At 43.7% G+C, this 27,553-nt stretch overlaps 1 protein-coding gene across 3 annotated transcripts in view; it reads right to left on the reverse strand.

The window, feature by feature from the left end:
• gabbr2 (gamma-aminobutyric acid (GABA) B receptor, 2) overlaps window positions 1-27,553 on the reverse strand; it is a 101,459-nt gene that overhangs the window by 45,859 nt on the left and 28,047 nt on the right. For all 3 annotated transcript variants that reach the window (XM_077506884.1, XM_077506883.1, XM_077506885.1), the window contains exons 2-4: window positions 24,300-24,437; window positions 9,703-9,873; window positions 5,629-5,730 (exon numbers count right to left, since the gene is read on the reverse strand). In XM_077506884.1, the coding sequence (XP_077363010.1) occupies window positions 5,629-5,730; window positions 9,703-9,873; window positions 24,300-24,437 (411 nt within the window). The remainder of the gene's footprint in view (window positions 1-5,628; window positions 5,731-9,702; window positions 9,874-24,299; window positions 24,438-27,553) is intronic.

Here is a 27,553-nt window from a genome sequence, read left to right on the forward strand (position 1 = left end):
TCTTTTACAACATCCGAATGTTGTTGTGGGTGTTTAGTGCAGCTGCGGTGTCCGTTTGAAACTTTACGATGGCCGTAATAAGCAACATGCTACGGCGCGATAGCCACGCAAGCTGCTAGTGTGTGCATTGGGACTAGCGAGATGCTAATATTGCACCAATGGGAATACAGCAGGCAGTCATAGGTAGAAAACATGTCTGGAACACTCGTCCTTTTAATCCCAACTTGAAACACAAAACGTGAGCGGAAACCGTACCCTTGTTTGTGAAAGCCTGATTCAGACTTGGAACCTTACTTTGAAACCCTAATCCTTAAAACGTTAGCCCTGGCTTGAAATGCTTTCATGGAAATCTAACCCTGACTTTAGATTTTATTTTAAAACCCAGATCTGTACTTCAAATCGTAAACCAGGCTTGAAACACTATTTTGAAATATCAACCCTCTTTTAAAACTCTAACCCAGGCTTGAAACCCTAACTTGAAACCAGAATCATGTGTTGAAACCCTAATTTGAAACCATAAATGTGTTGAAAAACCTAATTTAAAACCAAAACCATTTCTGGAAAGTTAACCTTAATGTAACATTCAACCATGCGCTGAAACCACATTTTAAAACCCTAACTATTTCAAACCACAAGTCCAGCTGCAAACCCTAACTTTAAACCCAACAAACCCATGTTTAAAATCCCAACCCAAGTTTAAAACCTTAATTTGAAAACCAAATTTAAAGCCCTAATCGGTATTTCAACTCTGTTGAAACTCTAACTTCGGATAGAAACCCAACATTTAAGCCATTACCCGTGTTTCAAAGCATGAATCAAGCTAAATCTAAACCTGGTTTGAAAACCAACTCTGAAGGCCTAACCATGTATTTAAAATCATTACTCAAGGGGTGTCAAACTCATGTTAGATCAGGGGCCGCATGGAGCAAAATATATTACCAAGTGGGCCGCATTGGGAAAATAACGGTATATAACTTAAAAACGATTGCCGTTAATTATAAGCAGATTTTCGCTATTTGTGTACCAGCTCAACTGTAATCATATTGTTCCAAAAAAATAATACAAATGCAAATGGAACGCGGCAACGCTGAGTCCTGGACGGGTTAAATATACCTGTTTTGCATATGTAATGTTCCCAGAATGCATTGCTTGGCGCAGTTAATGTTAATGTACTTGACATATTTGTGTTACCAGTAATTAAATTTGTGTCGTATTTAACACATTTGTCGGTCTATAATTACAAATAATAATAATAATAATAATTAAACAAACCGTAACTTTAAGTTATGTGTAAAATAATGATATCCAGGACAATTCCCTCGTCCAAGTTGCATTGCTCATCTGAGGCCTGCATGTGAAATTAAAAATTTTATATATTTTGATTGTGGCCGACTGATTAATTAATCTGACATTCCATTTTTTTATTTTTTTTTTTAACTTTACAAAATCATCTCAGCCAGATCAGGCCCGCAAAGGGGTTTAATCCGGCCCGCGGGCCTTATGTTTGACACCACTGCACTAATACAACACTAATATAAATGAAGCTTGAAACCCAAAACATGAATTAACGCTAGTTTAAGATTGGCCTGTCTAACATTGGTTACTTTGGTACAAATAGAGCTCGCTGACAATCACGAAGATCCGCTCGAGACGATTGTGAAGAATTATTCACGGTAGAGCTTTTATTTCTTTTTTTTTTTTTTTTTTTTTTTTTTTTTTTTTTTTTTTTTTTTTTTTTTTTTTGAAGAGCTCAGAATTGTTCATTCGGTAGTCTTACCGATTCAACGTCTTGTCATCATTGCTCTTTTCCTTTTTTTTTTTTTTTTTTTTTTTTTTTTTTTTTTTTTTTTTTGTGTGTGTGTATGTGTGCGTGCGTTTGCGTGCGTGCGTTTGCGTGCGTGCGTGCGTTTGCGTGTGTGCGTTTGCGTGCGTTTGCGTGCGTGCGTGCAAATACGTATAAATTTATACTCATTCATTCACCTAAAACCTTATAAATATCCCATTACCCTTCGCCTTAACCAGGTACTTCAGAATCTTGCCAGAGTCGTGAGATTTAAATGGTCAGGAGACCAGAGAAAAGGTCAGAAAAAAAAGAAATAAAGAGAAAAGAAAGGTAAATCAAAGTGACATCCAGCACCGACCAAACACTTCCTGCCTTCCCATGATTACAAAATCAAAGTCTTACGCCAACCCCGGAAGCCTCTAAATTCCAGCAAATTTAGCGAGATCTCAAGAGCCCAGAGGAAAAACTAAAGAGAGGAAGGAGGGAAGGATCGATAAGGCAGAGTGAGATCAATAGAAGCCAGTACATCCAATCCATCAAAGTGAAGTCCAGCACCAACAAGACCCCTCCTGCGTGGTTACAAAACCGGAGTCTTATGCCAACCCCAGAAACCTCATACTTCTAATAAATTAAGATCTCAAGTGACCAGAGGAAAAACTAAAGAGAGGAAGGAGGGAAGGATAGATAAAGAAAAGTGAGAACCACAGACACCAGCACCAACTGATTCAAGGGGCTGTGGGAGGGAGAGGGTACTTCTGTTGAGTTTCAGTAGATGCTGGTGCGACGGATCTGGCATGCATAAGGACCACCACCAAAGAGAGAAGCCGTCAACCGCGGTCCAGCAAAGCGAGCACCCCCCCCCCCCCCCACCCCCCCCGGAATCCCCAGGCCGCGGCAGCACCAAGGCCACCCCCAAGCCACCCGAGCGGACACCGGTCAGCGAGCCGACCCAGATACCCGGAACACCCCCGCCCCAGCCCCGGCCCACACCCCCGAGCCCAAGGCCGCAGAACGAGGCCCAGCGGGCCCCCACAGCGCCCCACCGGTCCCCAGCCCCCATCCCCCCACGACCCCCCCGCACCCCACCCAAACCCGCCATCCACCACGACCCAGGCCCCACCACCCCCGACCCCCAAACCCCCGAACACACCCCGACCCCCAGCACCCAACCCCCCACCCACCCATACCTCCACCCCCCCCCCCAAACAAGCCGCCCCCCCCCGACGGCCGCCACCCCCCCCCCCGCGAACCCGGCCCCCCGCGAGAACCCCCCACCCCCCCCCGGAAACCGGCACCGGGCAGCAGCGCAGAGAGGGAAGATGTGCCCACCCCACCTCCAGCCGCGCGAGATTTGCACCGCGGCGGGAGGGGGGAAGCAGAGGAGGAAGCACCAGGGGAGAAGGCGGGACACCAGAACACCGAGCCCGGTGGGGAGAGGCCCCGGTCGTCACGCCAGAGTACAAGTGACACCTAACCCTGTTACTGAGTCCGCCAGCTCGCCGACTGGCGAGCTCTACCCTTACACCGTGAATGTGGCCCCACCCAGTGTATATACAAGTGTGTGCGTGTGGTGCATTAAAATTGGGAGCAGGTGAGTCGGAGCAGAGGGAAAAAATTTCCCCTACTCCGACACACCCGTATCCCCCCCCAAAAAATGAATATGTATATGTGTGGTGCATTAAAAAAGGGAATGGAGGGACAAAGTGGTGGGGCAGGGACACAAATGGGGGGGACCACAGCGCTGCCAGGCACTGCAGTCCATCCCCTCTGATGGCTCCCCGCCCCAACTCACCCCTCCCCTTGGACGTGAGGTGCATTAAAATTGGAGGGGAGTTGAAGGGTGAAGACGGTGTTTCCACCCTTCCCCACCCCACCAAGAAATGTGTTGTGTGCCCTATGTGTATATTTACAAAGTGTATAGTGCAAGCTAGTGAAGTGAGTAAGAGGAGCGACCAGCGGGGCCTCACCCAACCCGGCGGGTGTAGGTGGCACGCCCGCCCCCCAGCACCCCCACCCCCCGCCGCCCCCCACCTCATCCACCCGGCACCACAATGGGCGGACAGCCAGCGCAGCAGGGCTACCGGACAGCCCACCAGCCACCGGGGCCCGCCCGGGGCACCAGGAGTTATACCGGAGCGGGGCAGGCCCCAAACCCTCGCCCGGCCCCCGGAGCCCGACGCCCGGGCCGGGGAGGGAGCCCCAGGCCCAGGGAGAGGGAGGGGGAGGGGCCGCAGGGCAGACAGGGAAGGGGGGGGGGGGGCGGGGGAAGCGGGGAGAAGACGACAAGAAGGCGAAAGGGCGGCTGCAGGGCAGGAGGCGGGGGGGGAGAGGAGGAGGGAGGGCGACAAGGGAAAAGGGACCGGGAGGCAGAGGAGGATGGGCGGGAGGAGGCGAGGAGGGAGAGGCGACGGGGGGGAGGAAGGGGGAGGGGAGAGGGAACCACGGGGCACACCGGAGGCCCACCCACCCCGAACCGCGCCGCCGGGCACGGAGCAGCGGACCGCGCCGGGACGGCACCGCCCCGGGCACCAGGGGAAGCACCCCAACACCGCACCCCACAGGGGGCCCAGGGAGCGGCCAAGACGCAACCGCCACCGAGCAGACAACGGGGGGGGGGGGGGGGGGGGGGGGGTCAGAACCACCCCCGCCCGACCACAGGGGACGGCGTCAAGAAAATTGACTAATTAGCATGCAGTAACACCAAGTGTTGATGCTTAGTGCCCACTAGAAATAGATCTTAAGGAGTTATTGAGTATAGTGTCGTATAGTGTGGTATGCTCGAGCCCACTAGCAGCAACTAGGTTCCTGACTATATAAAAATAAAAACAATCAGATACAAAATACCAAATACAGGAGCAGCGAAAACAGAAGTTGTAACGATGTGGTGGCTCTCGTTAACAGGCAGAATCTTGGCAGGATTAAGTTGCCAAATTGAGATTAAAATATTCTATGTACATAGACCATATTTGTTTAAATCTTGATACTTGATTTTTATTTAAGGCAGAGATTTTTTCCATTGAGATATAATTTATTAGTAAGTTTAACCAGTGGTCGATATTTAGAGATTGTTTATTTTTCCAATTGACAAGGATTATTTTTTTAGCAATAGTAAGGGCTATAAATATAGATTGAGATTGTTTACATGGTCGCTCAGTTATTGTTAAGTCACCTAGTAAACACAGTCTTGGAGATAAAGGAAGCCTACAGTTTAATATATCAGCGAGCTTTTCCAAGATTTTAGTCCAGAAATGCAGCACTGGAGTACATGACCATAAAGCATGAAGATAAGTATCGGCAGTGTTTTGTGAGCACTGGAGACAAATGTCGGAGTCAGAGAGTCCCATTTTTTTCATCATATATTGTGTAATATATGTTCTATGAAGTATCTTATATTGGATAAGTTGCAAATTTGTCTGTTTGGTCATTTTAAATACATTTTCACAGATTTGGGTCCAAAAGTCTGGTTCCGGAACTATAGACAAGTCTTTTTCCCATTTTAAAGTCGGTAAATACGTTTTATTTGTGTATAAAAATAACTTATATATTTTTGATATTTTCTTTATTGTTGTTGGAGAAAGCTTTATAATATCTTTAGCTAAGACAGGCAGTTGGAGCGTATCTTGAAGTGTTGGGATTTGTTTCTTAACCATATTTTTAACTTGCAGATAATGTAAGAAATTTCCCTTTTTTATTTCATATTTCTGGACCAAGTTTGTATATGATATAAACTTATTATCTGAGAAAAGAGCTTTTATTTCTGACGGCTTTCAAACGCTCGGTATTGAACGCGGTATTCTTCTTCCGGAGCATAAGCGTCGGGGGGTGGGGGGGTTATCGCAACTCACCTTGAGTTTCTTGACGTTGACGCAGGGGTCGTTGGAGAAACTCTCGGTGTCGGCGATCCGGATGTCTGCCTTCTCCAGTTCGCTGGTGAGATCGTTCCTCACCTGAGGGAGCAGATTAAAAAAAGAAAAAGAATATATATATATATATATATATATATATATACACATACATATATATATATATATAAATATATATAACATTTATATTAATTAATTATATATATAAAAAAATATATATATAATTGAAGCCATTAATTGAATATGCTAAGTATTTCCGAGAATGTCTTATCAAGGGCTAAAGCACCATTTTGCTCTCAGCGTTAATATAAAAGTAAATAAATAAACATTGTATTGCTGTGTTTTGTTCCTGAGTGTAATTAAACACCCCAGAGGGCAAATTCCTAATCCTGTTCTCCGTCAGCTGTGATTGATGCTTGCTGTTCCTGCGTGTCTGGCAATAAAGTTGATTGCCAAATATTGCGTGTGCGCGTTAAAAGTGTGTGACGACTAGCCGCCCCCACGTCGTCATTACCGTTAAACCGGTGATGTGCCGTAAATAGAATGTGGCCGGAGCCGGCTTTAAGCTTCCAGGTTTTGCTGTTCTCCCGACGGGGTGGGGAGGGGGGTTGAGATGGGTGTCCACACCGCCGGCATCTTTAACGAGCGTTGCGTAACGCGCACTTCGCCTCGCGACGGCGGCTCGCGGCACAGCAGATCGGTGGGAGAATCGACGGGGAGCGAGCATGACAAAGAAGAAATAGGAACGCTGCTTGTCAACAACGCTGTCATTCATTATGCATGCGTAAAGTTCCGCAAGTTGTACTAAAGTCTTTCGTGGCGACTTGTTTGTGTGTGTGTGATTATGCGAGGGCCTGGTCTTCGCTCGAAGGAAAACCCTCAAATTGGGGGCAGATTATTTTTTGGAAAATCTCAATCCATACACTGGTACGAAGTGGGATCGTCTTACCTTGGCGGAAGTCTGCACCCTCCCGAGTATCAACCTAGTTTGACGCGAGGGCAACTCGAACGGCGTCAATTGTGAGAATGACGGTGCGCGGAAGCAACGTTTGCATATTCGTAAATCGGGATTAGAAGCCAATCTGACGGCAGGTTGACGGAATGGCAGGCGTTTTCCGTCTTCTTCCTGTCTTAAGCCTCTCCCCGCTTTCAGAAGCGTGCCGATCAAGGGATTTGAGCTCGCGGAGATTTTTCAACCAGACTTCTTATACACCCCCCCTCGTTTGTAGATATATATTTATTGTATGAAGTACCGTGCTGAGCAGATTGGCTTCTGGTGAGAAGGTGATATTTTCATCACCTCTGTCTTGTTTTATCAGGATGCCTTGATGTAACGTTTGCACCATCGCACTTGTGTCAAATGTGCTTGTCTCCGCCATCTCACAAACACTTGAAATAAGATAGTGACGTGCCGCATGAATTGTACGCTCCGCTGAATGGAAGAACGATAAAAGCAACCCTCCTCCAAAGCTTTTTTGTCTGTTGGGTGAAAAATCTGTAACTCCTGACCTTAAAACAAGCCCAAACCCTGAAACCTTAGCCCCAACCTAAGAGTAAACCTTCTCCCTAACGCCCAATTCACACCGACTGAGATACGGATGCGGTGCGATTTCCGTACGGCGGCCGTACGGACACCGCAAGAATAGAGCGCATTCAAGTCTATGTTTCAGTTCACACCAGTTGCGGTGAGACACGTCCGCGGTGCAGAACGGATGCGGAAGGTTTCCGCAAGCGCTCTATTTTTTCGGGAAGCCACATGCGAATTTTCACGAAGCTGAAGAAATGACACAAGCCGGACAGGAAATCAGGCATCTCGCATCAAGGTAAATCCGGTATATTTCAAAATAAAACTGTTTGCAAACTAGTTTTTTTTGGGGGGGGAGGAAAGCTAGCTAACTACATAGCATGACAAAACGGACATTTAAGACAAAAAAAATGAGCTCCTTTCCGCAGTCAGTGTGAATTGGGCACAACACCAAGCCCAAAACCTAAACCTTAATCCCTAATCATAGCACCTAACCTAACCCCAAAAACTCATCGCACCTAAACCTACAAGGTGGCGATTGTCACCTAAACATTAGATATTAATGTATACAGGAAGTCGCATGCATAAATAAACAAACAGCCCATCAAATTCCCTGGCAGAGGTACCAACCAGCGCAATGGAGCGTAGCTCGTCAAGCAAACACTTAAACAACGAAGCACAATGGCCCCCTTTCACAATGTCATTGACGACAGAAGAAGCGTTAGCGTCCACAAATGTTCTCCCAACGCGAGTGGCAGATTTGTGTGGGCGGGAAAGAAATGAAGCGGCAGGACGGGAGAAAGCGCTTGAATGGAAAATGATTGCCACCTACTCAAAACACATTGGCATCCTCAAAGAGATAATGCTGTAAAAACGTGCCAATTATTGTTGGGTGCTGATACTCCGGCCCCGGCGCCGCATTACTACTCTGTTGTTGATGATGTGTGTATTTGTAGTAGGCTTTTCTTTTCTTTTTTCTTTTTTTCCTTATTTTGGTTAGTTAAAAAAATAAAAAGTAAAAGAAGAAGAAAAAAGAAAGTCTACGTTTAATTAGCTAGTCGTTATCTCAGTTAGTGAGCTAATAGCTTGATAGATGCCCAAGTTAGCTTATATTACAGTCTTGGATCAAACTACCTGATAATTTAATTTCTGAAAATGTCTGTAGTCCATAATTGTCCATGTTAGTTAGCTAGTAGATGGTTTACTCAGTGTTACCTATTAGCTACTTAGGCAAATTAGTGAGCACACAGTAAATTAGCTAGTTAGTAATTACATTATCAACTTAAAATATATTCAGTCAGTTAGTCAGTCAGTTAGCTAGCCCACTATAGCCAGCTAGTAATTACTAGCTACGAGCTAGTTATGCAAAGCGGTGCACTAGTAGCTAGTTAGCCAGTTAGGAGCTACTATGATGGAAAGTATGATTATTAGCCAGGTCAGTTGGCTAGTTTGCTGTTAACTCCAGATTTTGCAAGCCCCACAGATTATTGTGTTCTATTGCTATAAAAACATGGAACCTACCAAAAGAAAGATTTGAGTCTTTTCTTTCATCAGGGAAAAAAGTTCTCTGTTTCTGTTTTTGTAGCAATTAGCTTTAGAATATGGCTAAGTTTCATCAATATTCACATTGCTGGTGAAAACACTGGCAAACAGCTTGTTGCAACATGGCCCTGGCTGATCTCTTATACTCTGCTGCTACCTGCTGGCCGTGTTTTTAATAACTACCATTGCTTTAAGCCGCCTCTTCATGTCAGAAGCTGCATCAAAGCCTTCTGTATGATCTTGCATTAAATAAAAAAACGTGAATACACATTTTTGGGAGTGAATGACAAAGTATTAAAAATGTTTTTACACGTTTTTGGGCTTGAATGCGTGAATTAGCTGGTAGCTAGTTAGCGAAGTTGTTGGTGAGCTAGGCGCTAATTTTCCAAGTTAATGAGCTCGTAGCTAGCTTGTAAGTGGGCCACTAGCTATAAATAGCCTTGACTAAAAATATCAGCAGACTGTACTTAGGTAATAGCTTGACAGTCAGGTTAGTGTAGTAGTAGTAGCAGCTAATTAGAGCCAAGTTAGTTCGCAAGCTAAAAGTTACGCTACCAGCTTTGCACGCTTGTAGCTCGTTAGCTTCCCGAGTTAGCAGACTTAATGGTGAATCAACAAAGTCTGGGTAAGTACATTTTCTGGATTAGACTGCTGATATTAGCAACACAGCTATTAGTAACGCTCAATGTATTTCCAGGGGATGCTTTGGCAAAATTAGTTGAATTTTGTGAGAGCCTTTTGGACTCCATTTGATTTTGTTTGTGTTGTTTGCCATTAGCCCCAAACGAAGTGCTGCTGATGTCTGCTTGCATCATTCACACACACACACACACAAAAAAAAAAGCAAACAAACATTGAGCGCCGTTCTCATTTTCGCTGCGTTCCACTGGGATGCCCAAGTCTCATTACAAAAAAATAAATCCTCATGTTTATTTTACAAAGTGTTGTTTTTGTATTTGAGCAAAGAAATGGGAGCGGAGCGGACAGACCTCGGAGAACCTCTGCACGTCCTGCGTGAGCGTCCCCACGCGGCTCCAGTTGTAGTAGTTGAGGAACTTGACCACGGCCGGGTTGACGGCGTTGTCCGAGGGGACCGTGCGGAAGAAGTTGGGGTACTTTTTCTTGTCCGCCAGCACAGGAGTGGTCGCTGCGAAGGATAGCTGAGAAGCACAAAAGACACAAACGTTGACAGTAACAGTTCTCGACAACTGTCTTCCTTTAGGAAATATTGATTCAGTGATAACTAGTCTTACTGATATTAGAATCCATTCCAAGAACAAAATCTCCATATTTCAACTTTTTGATACAAAATTGATGCACAAGGTAAATCAATCTTATTTGCGGTGCTAGCTAAGTGGTAGCGTTCAATTCTGAAATACTGATATTACAATACATTCCCAGGACAAAATCTCCATATTTCAATTATTATTATTATTACATTATATACCATACTCGCTGAATGAGTCACCTTGGTTTTGTATTTCTTCCCTGAAAATATCTGTCGGTAGCTACATTTCTGAGCTAGCTAGTTCGCCAAGTGAATGAGCTAATAGGTAGTTTGCCAGGTTTCTAGGCTAGTAGCTACTAGCTACTGAGTCAGGTTAGTAAGCTAGTAACTAGTTGGCCAAGTTAGTGAGTTAGTAAGTAGTTTACCAGGTAGCTAGCTCATTAGCTAAGTTAGTGAGCTAACTTACAATCAATCAATCAATCAAACTTTATTTCAAACTCAAAGAACAATATACAATACAACATGTTGATTATATGCTAACTGATATTTTGAGCATGGTTTTTATAACACTGACAATGAAATATCATCAATTGTGCAATATTTAGATGACATCGATACTAGCTGAGCTCTATGAACAATAAATGTGTAGTACGTAGTTAAATATGGTACATTGGAGTTGTACGGGAATTACGCAGTTTGTCATTCTTTTCCGTTTTGCTTCGTCCCTCTCTCTTCGCTGTGCACAAATTCCTGCAATAGGTCACCAGCGTTCCCTTGAGCCAAAAACAGCTGTAATTAATTTCTGCAATGAGATTAGACATGGGCGCGCGCACCCCCCCCCCCCCCCCCCACACACACACACACACACACAATGGAACATCCATCTTGAATGAGGACAAAAGCGCATCTCGCACTTTTCAAATTCATTTGCATCGTCTATTTTAATCGTCTCAGTAAACCGGCGGCATCTTCTCGGAATTGTATGCCCGACCGTGGATGTTTTCGTTAATGTGATGGCTCGCCGCAACACAACAACAAACAAGACACAGTAAGAGATATTCAATTAATATCTCAATGTTTGTGGCGGTGTAGTTTACAGTAGGTGCACTGCATCTTATTAATCAGACCCTCTCAAGTGATTCAATATTTTTGAATTAACAATTACCAGATTTCTGTATGCCACCATGGAGCAGACGATTATGCGTATGTTTTATTTTTAACCTATCATTCACAACCATGTGCTAACATCTGCTTTTACTTTGAAAAAGAATCATCAACATTTTTGCCAATTTTCTGACAGATCTTATGGGGCCAAACCCCATAATTGAATTATAATTGACTTGCATTTGTGCATTTTCTGCCCCGGTAATTTGAAACAACATCCTGCTTTTCAACAATGGGATGTAAAACATGCATTTAAAAAATAATAATAAATACAATTCATCGATTAATAAAAAAAAAAAAATCAACAGATTAATTGATTATTAAAATAATTGTTAGTTACAGCCCCAATTATATATATGTATATATACATATTTACCCATGTGGAACTAAATGTCAGATTTTTTTTTTTAAATATAATCTAATCCTTCAAAATTAAAAATAGTTTTAGGAATTGTAATTTTTTAAAAACAACTCTCTAATGTGTTAATGTGTTGTAATTAGAATAGAACAAATTATTGCACAGCCTCAGTGAATAAATATGAACTACACAGTATATGGATATATTTTTAAAAAATCTTACATTTGACCTCAAATAACATCAATCTGCATTTCTTTGCTTTTGGTGAGCCATGTGTGTTGATTGAAGGAAGCATGTGAATCACCGTGCGGTTAATTACACACTTTTGGGAGTAGCAGAGGATGCTGTGATTCACGATAGCGATCTAGTGCAACGACAGCGGCGGCGGCATTACGAGGTCCGCCACGCCGCTTTCCTCAAAAAAAAATAAAAAAATAAAAGGGTTCAAGCGCCTCCTGACTGTGATCTCCTCATTATGCGTCTCTCTTGGTGAATCACAGCGACGGCACCTTTTCATCTCGCCCTCGTCGCCAGGCGCAGTTATCACTGCTAGCGCTGTCGAGAATGGACTTTCACTGAAAGGAGCCGGCAGGGAGAAAAAAATAAAATACTAAGGAACCGAGTCACTTTTGGTTTGAGTGCGATCGCTATCATCCATCACCCAGGCGTACACGAAAAATCTGGTGCTGTGAAAATTTAAAATTGCGATTAAAATGACCGAAATTAGCAGTAATGTTACGATATTGCTAAGAGAAACGTACGTAAACATGACGTGCTCCAAAAGCAAGTACATTTAGCAAACCTATGAACATTTTGCATATTATAAATCATAAACATGAGACCTCACATGCTAATTAGCTACTAGCTAACAGCACAAATGGAGATAGACTCCAAAATTCTTCTTTGCGTCTCTAACGCTAAATAAATATGTATGTCTTCGTGGAAAGGTTTGCGTCTTCTTTCGCCGTTTGTTTGCTATTCAGCTAAATTTGTCTTCTTTGCAGTTTGCTGTGTTTGTTAACATGCTAACGTTTGCGCCGTCTTACCGCTCAGCTGCTTTGTATTGTACTGGATAGTTTTGTGTCTTCGTTTGTTCTCTCTCCCGCTAAATTTGTGTTCTTCTACAGTTTTCCTAGCTTTTCATTTGATATTGTGGTTCGGTACAAACCTAGTGTTAGCTGATCAATAAATGAGGCATGCAAAAGGGTGTAGTCTTTTGTGGACTTGTATGCATGTGCTCCCTTAAAGCTATTTGAGGGATTCAAAACACCGTGTTGGTTGATGGCAAAGCTTTTATAGGCCTCATGTTGGTAGCATTTATGTTAGCATGGTGGCAAGCAAGCGTTTGTCTGTAGCATTAGCTTGAATGTTTTATTGACACTCGTGTGACACTAAAGCATGTCAAATGACCACAAGAGCCTTGAGAACGTGCGGCGAATGTGTATGAAAGATGATGGCTGCAATGGTCGTCATCAGTCCTGCGCATTATCGTCATAAAAGTCCCAGCGGGTTGGATCGGATCTTTCTTCCATCCCCCCCAGGAGCTTCCGTGACCTTGTCGTGAGACAAGGGGGAGCGTCCTTACAAGCGCTTTTAATTACCTTGGGCGTAAGGGGGAAGGAGAGAGCAGGGCCCGAAGCGGGACGTGCCTACTTCGGGGTCCGCTTCTTACATTTAGCTGCCGTGAGGACTATTTTTGGCCGTTTCCGTCGGGGCTCTTCAGCGTTAGCTAAAGACTCCGCTGCTCTTTAAATAAAACATCAGAGCTCCTTCACACTGGATTTGATAGATGGCGCTGACAAAAAGGCTGCTGTGTTTGGCCTTTATGTTCCCTAAACAAAATGGCCACGCCTCGATCCAAATGCCTCAAACTAATAGGATCTATTCATCTTCAGTCAACAGTTCATTTCAAGCAGTGAAGTACTGCATGAGAGCACCCTTTTAGTTGGTTTGAATGGAACCCTAATTGGCTTGAACTTCTGTGGTTCGGTTAGCCAGATAGTAGCTAGTTAGCTGCCTGGGTTAGCTGATTTATTAGTAAATTAGGTGCTGGGTCAGATTATAACAATGATTTACATATGGTAGCCACTTACATGCTGGGGACTCAGAGAACCTTTGCGAGCAAGAAGCTAGGTAGCCAGTTGCAAGTTAGCTAGCTAGCAGCTAGTAACTCAAAGCAGAAAAGCTAGTTTCTAGTTTGCCTGGTTAGTGAGCAAGTGAGTAATTAGTCAAGCTAGTAAACAGCAAGGCAAGCAAGCCAAAGTAAGTGAGCTAGTCCCTGTGTAGCCAGTTAGCTAGTTAGTCAGTTAGTGAGGTAGTACCTTGTTTACCTTGTTTTACCTTGTAATGATTACGGTAGTCAAGCTAGTGAGCTAATCACAAGTTAGCGAGTGAGTCCCTATAGTTAGCAAACCAGTTGTTTGTTCCGGTATGAGGGAACAAGTTGCTAGTTTGCCAGGTTAGCAAGCTTGTAGCTTGCTAGCTAGCAACTATCTAGCTAGCTAACTGTTCAAGTTAATGTATTCACCAGTATGTAAATTAAGTTAAACTAGCCCCTTTCACACTGATTTTCCACCAAACCAGCACACTGGAGGAACATTCCTTCTCCTCTGATACTACATCAGAGGAGAACAGGACAAGAAAACCGGGAGAAAAAAAAAAAGTGAAAATGCTGAGTTTGATGGCTGGTGTAAAATGAGCTAAATGAGCTTCTATTAAACAGCAAGGCAGTCTGTCCCTAAACGAGGAGCCGACGTGATCTGGCAGCATCGATCGGTCGTAGCGGGGGCTCCGTTCCAATCACATCCGCCGTGGCTAACTGTGCGGTTTGCCTTTGAATAATGAAGTGGCCGTCATGGATAATAAATGAAGGGACACGGCAGCCATGTTTAGACCGCTACACGTTCTACTAACTCAATGGAAGAATAAGAGGAATGTTTAGCTGTACTCGGTCCAAGAGCTATAAGCTTCGGGTATGAATATCGATAAGCGCTTAAGTGGATCCAGCATGGTCGATGAGACGACAAAACAACATTTTGAGCACGCTCGAATCATCGATGGCGACGGAAAAAGTATTTCCCTGCCCATCCCTGTGGCTTATCGATGAGACACGATCGGCTGAAACGATCGAAGACAAAGTGATGAATGATCAGCGTTGAACCGTGAAATGTCAATCATTGCCTGATCCTTACAAGCCCGAGAGGAATTTTTAAAGGGAAATTACGCAGCGCTTTAAAGCAATTCAGAAGGAGTAAAAACACAATTTACACGTTATTAGGAATTTGACTTTTACACACCTTACAGACCCTCAAAGGTAATTGCGAGAACATTTAGAGAGCAGATCATCCTGTGAACATGTATTCAATCCATCTCTAACTGATTCAGTAGCAATAGCACGAGCGCAGGCATTTGGTGACGTGTAGTACCACCAGCGACTAGTCAACCCGCAAATGTCCTACTCAGTGGGGACCTTGGAAATTGGCAAGGTAATCGTCACTAGCAGGCTTGAGACACCGTGTGCTAATGTGTTTTTACCCTTAAGGGACACCCTAGTGGAGTGTGTGGGAGGTTATCCTCGGACATTGGCAAACTAATCACATGTAATCTGGAGAACAAATGACTATGCTAACCCATTTGGACCATCAAAGGGACCAGCAAGTTGATAAACTTTAACAGGCCTAGCTAGCTACACCAGAGAACTAAAACCAGCATTTCACCAAACACTCTGTGGACACTGTACTCAAGAAAACCTCAAGCTCATCATCAACGTGTCAAATACATGTTATAAAATACCATTAAAAACTGAAATCATACGGTGTTCTGATTCATATCCGCAAAACTGACATTTGCTTCATGATTTTCTCTTAATATTTAGCTCCTTACGCTACAATCCCCCTTGGTGATATTCTACCTCCGTCAGGGTACTAATGAGTTGCGGTCCGAAAGCTTCTCCAACCGGGCACTCCCACCACGCACCAAATGCCACATACTGAATATTGAATGAAGCCCAGGACCACCGCCGTGCTTCCTCATCTAGCATCGAGGGTCCCTGCGCTCCAGAAAGGCAACAAATAATCAACACCAAAAGAATGATTGGGAGAGACTTGAATATGTCAATTAGTAAAGTTGCACTACCCATTAAGTTTGAGGGTCAAAAAGTGTTTGTTTTTTAGTGTACAAAACATTTTACTACTACATCCTGGAATGCACTGAGCTAGTGCTAATGTACGTAGCTGAATTGATTTTAAGAAAAGACTACTACGACTACTACTACAAACTTAACAATTGTGAGAAAAGAAATAATATCCAGGGAAGTGATGTGGCAACTGCTGGCGCTCCCCTGTGCCCACTTGTCAATCATCTCGTCACCAACGGCAACAACTACCTACCCATCGAACACGCACGACTTTTATGACATCATCAACATGTACCTCCTCGCGACATCTGACCATAAAACAGTTTAACACCCGTAACCTTTTTTTCTTTTTCTTTTTTTGCCGTCAATCAAACCCAACGCAATGGAACCAGGAACTGGCCTCCTCTCAGACTCGGAATTCTGCTGAGCTCGACGCACGATAAGTTTGACGTGCTATAAATTGTCGACTGCCACCCCCGCCTCCCTCATCACTTGCGCCAGCAGACAGCTTTATCGGCGGCGGTGGCCATTCTTCACGCCGCCATCTGTCGACGCATCGGGCCTGTCCCCCCCTTCCTTTCAAGGACGACGATGAAATTGTGCTTTTTTTCTCGTCATCAACCGCCTTAAACGTCAATTACTTTGGAAGGAGACGTGTGCAATTTTTTCCCCAACACTATCTCAAAGCAGTTTCCAGATAATCTTTGTGGTACATGGACACATCGGCAAACAAAAACACCCACGGAGTAATCAAGCGATGTCCTTGATAAAAAAATAAAATAAAAAATAAAAAGCTAATGATGTAAACTCCCTTTAAGCAGGCACCCAGAAAAATTCAGTTATTGTTATTAGTGGATGCAGCATTTCGTCACCAAGCCAATAAAATCCACCATGTGGCCCATGACATTGTGATTAAAAAACAAAAAAAAATACATAAGGAAAACCTATTTTGAAGAATGTCACTGATTTGTAATTACATTAGGAATAGTTGTTTTGTTTTTAAATTTTCAAGATGCGATTTTAACCCTATAAAGCCAAACGTATGTCAGGTTTACCGGTTTGACATTTATTAAACACAACAAAAAGGGGAGAAGACACTCAGTTGAAAGCTCGCGAGGAGAGGAATTGACTGATACAATTCATTACTGCACTCTCTGGAAAAAAAATCCACTCCTCACCATCTCTTTTTATTTGGTTTCCACGCCCCTAGTTCCATAGGTGATCCAACCCTAATAATGCAAATGCAAAACATAGTTGGAAAACAGTGTACTTGTTCGTCTATGTGCATGTGAGTGGAAGATTGCTGAGTACGTGTGGTCAAGTTTGCAATCATTTCTTAACAGAAACCAGGTGGCCTCAGCAGACTGGCTCTAACCATTCTGCTGCATTAGATGTTCTGGTTCTTGTGCTTCTTGAGTCATCTTCTGTTAAGATAACATATAGTTAGGCTATGTGAATGTGAGTGTGTTTTCAAAAGTTCAAAAGGACCAATAAATATTACAAAGAATCAGAATTACCTCTCATGTATTTAATGGTTCAGGCTTTATAGTCTTAAAGGCGTATCATCCAGCCCTAGGGGATGAACCGATGTTATGTAAAGGATGCGTGTGTAACTTTAGCTTAGCCAGTAGACTAGCTTAGCTTTTAGCTTTGAAACTTAAGTCTGTGGATCAAGATTTTGTCTTTATATGAGAAAGTCGTGGGTGCACAAAATGTTGTAGACCGCTGTACTGAACTGAAAATATATGTGTATCGATTAATCGTCTCCGCCTCAACTTTTATCACATTTTAGTCAACAAAATAATCTTACGTCGTTCAATGACTGTGCAGCCCTGATGCATCAACATTTTCCATTTTAATCATGCAATGTGACTTTGGGAGGAAATCCCAACAGGAGTTAGGAGAGGGTGTGAGTTAATGGTGGTGGGGGGGAGGAGTCACTGATGACTGATGGCATCCTGTCACCTGGCTCCATCGCTATTCTATTTATAAATGGAGATTTGATAGCGCAACCTGAAATGGCCTGCCTGTGCATGATTAATGAGCAGATGCTGCGCCGGGGAGGCCATCGCTGTCTTCTCCAGCTGTTCTCTCCCGGAGAGAAAGCGAGTGAGACGGTCGGTTGCGTGAGCTCGGATTTTCCTCGCTGCGCGCAGACAAAGTGCTGGAAATTCACCATAGAGTGTCTGAGTGCACTGTTTGTGGCGTTCTTCGAGTGGATGATGAGACTGCGAGAGAAGATTTGGCTCGTAAAGTGGACACTTGTCAAGGAAAATGTGGTCCAAAAGGTCCTTAAACGTCACATACTTGTACGCTGTAAACGTACTCAAAGGAAACACAGAAGGGACAAATCAAAGGTTAACAGGAACAATAAGTTGCAGCCTTCAAAATCCATAACGGACAACTTAAGGACAAAACTATGAATTGCACAATTTCTATGGGTCAAACTCAGAATTGTAAAACCACTTGCGCAAACTCAAAGTTTTCTTAATATCTATCTTAGCTTTAACGTTTTAAGCGTGGGTCGCAACTTAGTATTTCTATAAACCTACATTTGCGTCCGTATGTCCTAACTACAGTCTTAAATTCTATTTTCTTGGTAGCTTAGTAGAACTGTGGATTTTGAAGTTTTGAAGTTCAGCTTTTTACATTGTGTTTAGCTTTCTCGGCCATGTATGTCGGAACTTTAGCTTCCTTGATAGACTAGTTTATCTGTTTTGAAACTTCACTTTGCTTACGAAACTTGCTATTATTTGTTGAAGTTAAGCTAGGCTACCAAGTTTCAACACACATATTTGTGTTAAATCTCATCTAGGCTACTGAGAAAGCTAAAGTTATGAGTATTGTAGCTATCTTTCCCGGTAGCCCACCTTAGCTTTTAGCTTCAACACTTAAATCTACGGTTAGTAGCTTTAGCATTCTCGGTAGCCTAGCAAAGTCTTGTTTGTTGTAACTTCAACTTACATTATAGCCTAGCTTAGTTTTAATGGCATTTGTCATGTTTTGCTTATGCTTTCCCCTCTTTAAAAGTCAAGACGTTGGCGTGCCGTCAAACGCGACCGTGAAGCGTTCAGACGCCGCGCGTGTATGAATTAAAGCTGACTCCGCTTCTTTTTTTTTCAGCTTCTTCGCTGGCCTCCCGTGCCGTCGTAGCGGATTAGCCGTGTTATGTGATGTCGGTAAAAAAGGCGTCCCCCTCGTCCCCCGCGCACCGCCTCGGTGGTCCCGCGGGCGAGCTGCACTTCAGAGAGCGGCAGATTACCTCTGGGCAACAACTCGGCTTGTCAGAACACCTCTTTGCCATGCTAATTGCTTTGTTTTTTGGGGGGGATTTTTTTTTCTCACCCCTCCCATCTAAAGCGTCCCCCGCCGAGCTTTTTTTTGGAGAACTAATGCTGGTAAAGAAAGTTAAGATTTGTGTGACGAGGGGCTTGTTCAGTCGGGGGTTTACATTGTACCCGCTTATTCAACCGGACAAACCACACTTGCTGTTGTATAGTGAAGTTGACGACCTAGATTATTGATCGCTCCTGATATCAGGGGGTCCGCTCAGCAAAACTGAGGGGTTACTGAGGCGGTATACTTTTGTATAGGTATTCATTTACTTCACCATTCATTCTAATAAATGACAACTGGACATAATCCACAATGGCTGAAACCTTCTCTCATCCTTCATATCGCGCTACGGCGTGCGGACGTGACTTGTGTGTCAACGCTGCGTACAGTTTACCTTATCAGCCAGTCATCTACAAGAACACAAGACGCCAAGGACGCTCAATGTGAGACACGACCAGAACGCCGTCTGTCATGAGACACGACTGACTGATTCAAACTAAGCGCATAATGTTAGCATTTTCATGTAGCATTGCGGCTAAAAAGATTTTGAGCAAGAATACAAACACATTGCTGACCTTAAAGCTATTTGAGGGATTCAAAAAACCGTGTTGGTTGATGGCAAAACTTTTACAGGCCTCATGTTGGTAGTATTTATGTTAGCATTGTGGCAAGCAAGCTTTTGTCTGTAGCATTAGCTTGAATGTTTTATTGACACTCGTGTGACACTAAAGCATGTCAAATGACCACTAATACATCAGAAGTCATAAATAACTGATTCAGATCAGCAAGTTAATCAATAACAAAGACGTGCAATAACATCTCAGCCTATAAAGGGAAAGGCTCAGCCCCGCTGCCTTCAATGACGTGTTTAGCCAAGCAGAAGTGCGTAATTATTACAATTAGGCTGATTAGTCCTGCTAAATGAGACGTGCTGGCAGGTTAAGGCAAGGAAGAACATGCCACAACAGAGGGCGAAGGGAAAAAGATCAGGGGTTACCTGTACAGTGAACTGCTAAAAATTGTGTGCGTTGTGGAGTAATATATATATATATATATATATATACACATATACATATGTATATATGTATATATGTATATATATATATATATATATATATATATATATATATATATACACATATGTATATATGTGTATATATATATATATATATATACACATATGTATATATGTATATATATATATATATATATATATATATACACATATGTATATATGTGTATATATATATATATATATATATATATATATATATATACACATATGTATATATATATATATACACATATATATATATATATATATATATATATATATATATATATATATATACACATATGTATATATATATATATATATATATATATATATATACACATATGTATATATATATATATATATATATATATATATATATATATATATATATATATATATAATACAAGTTTAAAGAACCTGTAGTGGGTAATTAACATTTTAAAGAATATTTAATATTGTTAAAAAATAAATAAATAAATAAAAAAGAACTGGTGATTTCAAAAAAAAAAATCCATGAGTAAAAAAAATTGTTGTAAGCAATTATTTAAAATGTTTTAAATAATGATTTGACTTTATTTTGAAAATAAAAAAATATATAAATTAAAACATTTTAGGAAAATAGAAAAATAAAATATACAACGTATTTATTTTAATGAAAAACCTACACGGTAAAAACTTTAAAAGTTAATTAAAGCTGTGTATGCACAAAAAATTGGGAGACAATCACACATGAAATGTATCTTATTTAAAAAAAATTAATAAATTTAACTACAATTTACATTAGGAAAAAACATGAGTGTTATGCAAATGTATTCTTCAGACAAGAACTTGAGTAGTAGCCCCAAAATACATGAAAAAATAAATCAATCAATCAATAAGCAAAATAAATCACACATAAGAAAAGAAAAAAAAATCCACTCCAGCCGAAGACTTTCCTGAATAAACCATGTTAGCGTTTGATTAGTGCGTTCAAAGTGTGTGCACGCTTTGCTTAGTGTCTTAATGACGGCGTCGTAAATGTCAAGATTATTACTGGCAAAGTATTATACGGCGCTAATGTGTGCTTTACTACAGCCTGTGCGTGTTTGCGTGTGCGTGTGTGTGTGTAGGTTGAAAGAGGAAGAAGAAAGCGCCAGCGGTTACTTCCAATTACGTCCTTATTCATTTTTAATGCTGTTTGTTGGCGCTAAAAGGTCAGCGCCGGTGTATGTTTGTGCGCTAACAGATCCTGCTGCCGACGGGGGGCTAAGGGGGTGCGGCGGTCCGCGCCGTGTCTTTAAAAACGCACTTCTCCGGGACCCCCCGCCACCACCCTTTCCTGTTAACCTATCGAGTGGTAAATACCACATAACGCCATCCGGCTGAGCCAAATCCTGTTTTAGAGGAGGGGGAAAAAATCGTCCCCTTACCGAACTTACAGCTACAATACAAGTCTGGCTCGCCTCAAGACATTTTGGAGCGTCCCACTGACCCAACGTTTTCTTTCCCCGTCTGGCATTTTTGAAAGGAAATCCGCAAAGAAGGCACGGAGCGGCGGGTTCCATTACGAGCCATTAAGCAGCACGACGGCCTGCTTGGAAAAAGACTGAAGCTGGCGCGATCGATTAAGAGCAGTTTTAACTGTCTGACACGGCCGCACGCTAAGATGAGAATCATCAACTCCCCCCTCACATGCATGCAGACACGAGACAGGAAGTAGAAAAGACATCAGTGCAAAGTGCTTTCCAGGCCTTGCAAAAAGATGCTCATCATGACTGGATTGGGCGGACATGACTATCATGACAGGAGGCACAAAAAAAGGACTCATGCCTGAAATTGAACAGGAAGTCGGACATCTTGGTTTGAAGCAGCCGTTTGGGACGACTTTCCAGACTTGAAAGTTAGGGGGAAAAAAAAAAAAAAACATTCGCGAAACAAACAAGTTTCACCAATCGAAATTGGATGACCATGATAAGACCATTGCCTGTGTCATGACTAGGGTCATGCAAGGGTTATGCTTATTGTGATGTTAGAGTTATGTTTACTGTCATGCAAGGGTTATGTTTGGGTCATGACTGTGAGGTCAAGTGTCTGTTTTGAACTGTTTTGTAACTGGCATCTAGTATCATCTGGTCTTAAACTATGTGATGTCAGGAGCTATGTGATGTGAAGAATCTTTAATCTCTTTATCTGGTCAACAGCCAATCAGCTAATACCATGTCAGTCCTATTACCCACATGTCTAGCCACAGCCAATCAGTTCGATTCGTTGTCTATATAAGCCGGTCTGAGAAGTGTTTTTGTCGGATTATTACCTCTGTTCCTGTGTGTAACTCTCGTTGTTTCTCGGCTAGTCAAGTTTGTTCCACGTTTCACTGACTGTCTGATCATTAAACTGGGTGTACACATCTGTCATAAGAGGATGCATGAGAAAGTCTTAAGGATCCATGCCCAAAATGGATCAGGTACGCATTCATTTTGATTTGAAGAAGTCACTGAAAGCGTATTCCAGGGCTCGAAAAAAGGTTCCTTTCTTCTTGCAATTGTCAGCTAATTGGCGAACATACCCAAGCGAGCGATCAGACAATCAAACTGATGTGTCGACAACATATCCAAAATGACATTGTTAGTGAGTTTGCAACGGGCCACAAAAATGTTATGAGCAATGCGTTACACAGAGAAACGTGTACACGTCCAGCTCGGGGAAAATAAAAGCCAGCAGCATCAGCATCAGCGGCATCATCAACATCCGCCGCGGCAAGCTGCGAGACGGAGCGGAGGGGCTAATCATCTCGCAAGCCCTCCAGCACACACGGAGCAGCTGGATAAATACGTGCTAAGCAAACAGCGGCCAAGTAAAGATGTATACATCTCATTTGTGCAATTAAAATAAAAAGGACTTGGCAGCCACGTCAAAGCGTCTCTCTTTCCCGCTGCGGTGGCGTTTGCGTTTTCAACAAATGTTTCCGTTGCCATTTGTATTCTCCAGTGCTACCCTGATGTTGTTAGTGCACCGTTTCTCTTACAAAGTAGACAAATAGGGAGCCACCTATTAAAAAAAAAAAAACTTTAATGCTCGATAAAACAACCAAATGCTACCTGGTGTCTTGTTGGGAGGATTCAGTGAGGTGGGTGTACAACAAGCACACCACTGTGACTAAACATCCTGTGGATAATTTTTGGAAATGGCCGGAAATTTTGTGTTTTTTTTCAGTTCTTTTTTTTTCCCCCTGCCAAAACTTCCAACCCCCGGGCCCCCGATCTCCGGAGACCACCCACCCCAAGGATTCGCTGCGTGGAATGGCGGAACACTGTGGGAGGGAAGGAGAGGAGGGAGCACCAGGGAGACAGGCAGCACCCCAGAACCCCAAACCCGGCAGGGAATGGTCCTGGTCGTCACGCCAGCGTGCCTCGTGAGAACTAACCCTGTTACTGAGTTCGCCAGGCAGATTTCACAACTGCCCCAATGAATGAACCCAGCAAAACACAACGTAAGATAAATCCAGATTACAGTCTTGCCACTGATCCAGGCTGATATCACCCCATGTACAGAGGAAGATGCAGCAAAAATCTCCACGAGAAAACAATTTGAATGTATGAAATGAAAGAAATGGTTTATTTTATGTTTTTCTGTGTAATCTCTTCTACCGACGAAGCGACACATCGACGGTAATTGCGGTCGGAGGGAGATACGCAGCATAAATGTGACATTGCCGTTAAGCCGCCGGTTCTTGAATTATGCTATCTGCTGGCGGCAGCGGCTTCTCGCCTTATCTTATCGCCAGCCAATAACCTTTTGCGGTGCTTGTCGCAGATGGAGCCTTTTTCTGTTCAGCGGGTAAGGGAGGTGCCGCCGTATCTCTGGCTTTAAGCACATGTGGGAATGTTTAACATCGTAGTAAAGTAGCCAGCTTGAGTACAATACGGGAAGGGGGTGGGGGGAGTCAAATAGATATACTCAAGAATCTTGTAAAAAAACTGGCATAGTAGTAGCGGAAATAAAGCTATGCAGCCGCCGTTAGCTCAGAATGCTAACAATATGCTAGCTAATTTGAGGCATAGAAATTGTGCGACTGTTAGGTTACTAATGTGAGGCTTAAAAGTTGAGCGTTCATCCAATTACACTTTAATGTTATGCTGTTTTTCACTCATTATGCTCACGTTATGCTAATAACAAGGTCTAATCGTCCCACCTTGCTAGCTGAGCCCGCTAAGCTAGCAAGCGCAAGACAGGTAACAGGAACCAAGTTGCTCTTTGGTTGTCATTTGCTCTGTTAGTATCTCGCCAAAAGGAGGATGTCTGGACACGATGCAAAACAATAGCTCGTACCTGCACCAGGTTCCATCCCTCCAAGGACTCGGCGATGATGGAGGTGACGGAGGGGCAGACTCCGCCAAAGATCATCAGGCGTTTGGGGCCGTAGCAGATGGCGTCGAAGAACGCCCGCAGGCCCTTGGCGTTGTCACACTGCGCACCACAAAGACAGACAAAAAAGGAAAATGAAGAAACACCGCAATGCCGTCTTTTTTACTTCGTCCAGCTCAAGAAGAGCCGGTTATAGTCGGCACAATCATAGTTGCTGGAAAACTCTAAAACATTGATTTTTTCCCTAGGCATTTTTTCCCCCACAAACTTTTAGAATGGTTGGTTGGTTGGTTGGTTGGTTGGTAGGTAATGGGGTTAGATGGGTTGGATGGATGTTAGTTTATTAAAATCAATGGTTGGTTGGTTGGTTGGCCTGATAAAAATCAAAGAAAACCGCAAAAAATAAAAAGTAACAAAACACACACCACCACAAGTAACAATGACTGGACAATGACAGAAACAGTGACAACAATTTTAATGGTTGGGTGGATGGATAGAAAAATCAACGCGTGGCTGGTTGGTCGGATGGACAGACAGACGGCCAAAGATGGTTTTGCAGGAAACACTGCCGCAGCATCCACTCTCATCCGATGCTGCGTCGCCATGGCAACCGCAGAAACGAGAAGAGGCAGAAGGAAGAAAAAGGAGGAGGAAGAGTCCACCGATAACGACACGAGCTAACTAGTTTTGCTGTGATTCGCACACTTGTTAATGATATCAGCAGCCCTCACTCTTCTGTTATTGACACTCCATTCTCACAGTTGGACTGCGTGTGTGCGCGTGTGTGCATGTGTGCCTCGCGAGTGCACCTCATCTATGGAGTCATTTGACCTTGTTAGCCATCAGCCGGCAAACTGAATGAGATTTCCCGCCGAACAACAGCACAGCGGCCTCTCTGCTGTGCTCCCATTGAAAAAAAAAAAGAAAAAGAGAGAAAAGAAAAGAAATAGGAAATCCAATCGGATGGGTGGCCATGATGCCCGTGATGGGCTTTATTAAGGAGGGGCAAGTGTTTCTTGCGTTGCTTGTCTGTGTGGATGGCCTCCCTGTTGCCTGCCTCTCACTCAAAAGTGTCCAGACGCGGCTGGGAATCAATGAATCCAACAATGTACGGGTAGTTGCATTTCATGCAAAAATGACTAAAAGTGGTTACAGCATTCAGTGTTTCTGAACATCTGGTACAGATCTCTGCACCCTCCTCGTAACAGAGGTCTCCGTTTTTAAGCATCAGGTATGGACTGGAGGAGAATTTCCCCAATGAGAGTCATACAAAAAGTGTTTCCACCCCACACCACATCTCACATCCTCCTGAGACAGATGCCAAACACAATCAGTGGTTTGCGGTATGACGAGGAAGTCGCGAGAGCACTTAACTCCCGAGCGGAGCGTGGAGGAATACTACGGCCACTTGATTTCCCCCTCATCCCTCAGACTGAAAATCTAATTCCTGGCATTTGGAGCCCATTTGGAGACGATCGATGGGGTTAACGTCTGCAGTAATCTGCTGCAGCGGTCTTGGAGGCGGCCAAGGAGAGCTGCGGGGGCACTGAGAGGGTGGCACGGGGGGGGTAGTAATATGAGTGACGACATACCATGAGTAGCAGTGGCTCGGGCATCAGGGTTGAGGGCATATGGGGTGGAGGACCAAGGACGACATGGGGGAGTGATCCAGATGTGGCAGAAATTAGGGTACATGAGGAGGGGTACATGAGTGGCAGTACTGAGGTCACATGGTGAAGGACCAAGGGGCTACAAGGGTGATGGCATATGGGTAAGGACCCAGGACTTGATGGGTTGTCGCATGAGTATTATGAGGTCGGGCCCAGGAGGACATGGATGTTCACAAAGAGATTGAAATGGGCGAGGGTTTCAGAGAATGGGCCGGTACGGAATCAGTGAGGGCACATGGAAGGGACTTGAGGGCAGCATGAGTGAGGGTGCATGCGGATAAAACTGGCCATGGAAGGGATTAGGGCAAACTGGGAGCAACCCACAGGCGACTTGGTGAGACGTGGTGGTGGCGTGGGCTGGGGGACCGCAGAGGTGAAGACGCCAAGGTGGAAGAAGTGAGGGCAAATGGGGAGGAGCCGAGAGGGGGCATGGGCGGGCAGTTTGGGAACACATGGTGAGGAATTTGAGAGTGGCAGGGGTTAAGACACGGAAGGGTCTTAGGTTGAGGGAGACTGATGAGGAGGCCAGGGGGGCAGGGTCCTGATGGGTAAACCTCACCCTAGAATGGACCCTAGGGAGTGACGTCACACAAGAAGGGGCTTTGGGATATCATTGGTGAGGGCTTTCACTTCACATTTTCAACGTTTAGCAGGATTAGTGGGCCGAACAAGAACTTCCAACACGCGTTCAATCCGTCGTCTTCAATGAGTTTTTGTCACGCTAACCTTTAACCGGGGTTGCATCCTTATTGACTTTCCACCACATAAGGACATTAGCTCGCTCTTATTGCCCTGGCCACCGCTCACAAATAGCATGCAGCAATTAGCCTCAGCTAACGGGGGATGTCGTTGCCGTGGACATATTCGACGCGAGCTTGCATCCTCAAAGGTCATCGAACATCCATTAAACGCTGTAATAAAATTACAATCGAGTAAATCTACTCACCCGAGTGTTAATTCACGTGTTTAATTGTGTTGCTATTGCTGTTCTCTCTCGCACTTTCCTGTTCTGTGGTTATCATTTCGGGTACCCCTTCTATGGTTGCTCACCAAGGTTACGTCTCACTAGATTTGCTGATATCACGCCTGATTTGGTTTTGGAGCTGAGTTTTTAGGCTTATTTTTCTTCCACTGTGTAGTCATTTCTGTGCACCTGAACCTCTCGACAGCACATACGTGTGCGTGCGTGTATGTGTGTGTGCCGGCGCTAACCATGATGAAATGCCTTGTTAGCGGCGCAAACAGAGGCAGCTGCACCTGTCTTCCACCTAATAGCAAAATGAGCGCGCTCCAATCAGCAAGCTGAGGCCCAGCGCCACATATAGAAATGCACACTCATCGACAGTCATGACAACATACCCTACACATGTCCCAATGCTTTGTGGCAGGTGGATTAATCGTTGCTATACGATCCAAAATGGGACACAGGCCTGATTTGATTGGATGAAATGCTTCAGGTTGAAAGGCTTGTTGTGACAAATTAAATTGTTGTTTATATGTGTAAGGGGAAGGGGAACCAAATGTTGTAATTTGCTGCAAATTCAAAAC

The sequence above is a fragment of the Festucalex cinctus genome, chromosome 19 (assembly GCF_051991245.1).
Source record: "Festucalex cinctus isolate MCC-2025b chromosome 19, RoL_Fcin_1.0, whole genome shotgun sequence".
NCBI lineage: Eukaryota > Metazoa > Chordata > Actinopteri > Syngnathiformes > Syngnathidae > Festucalex > Festucalex cinctus.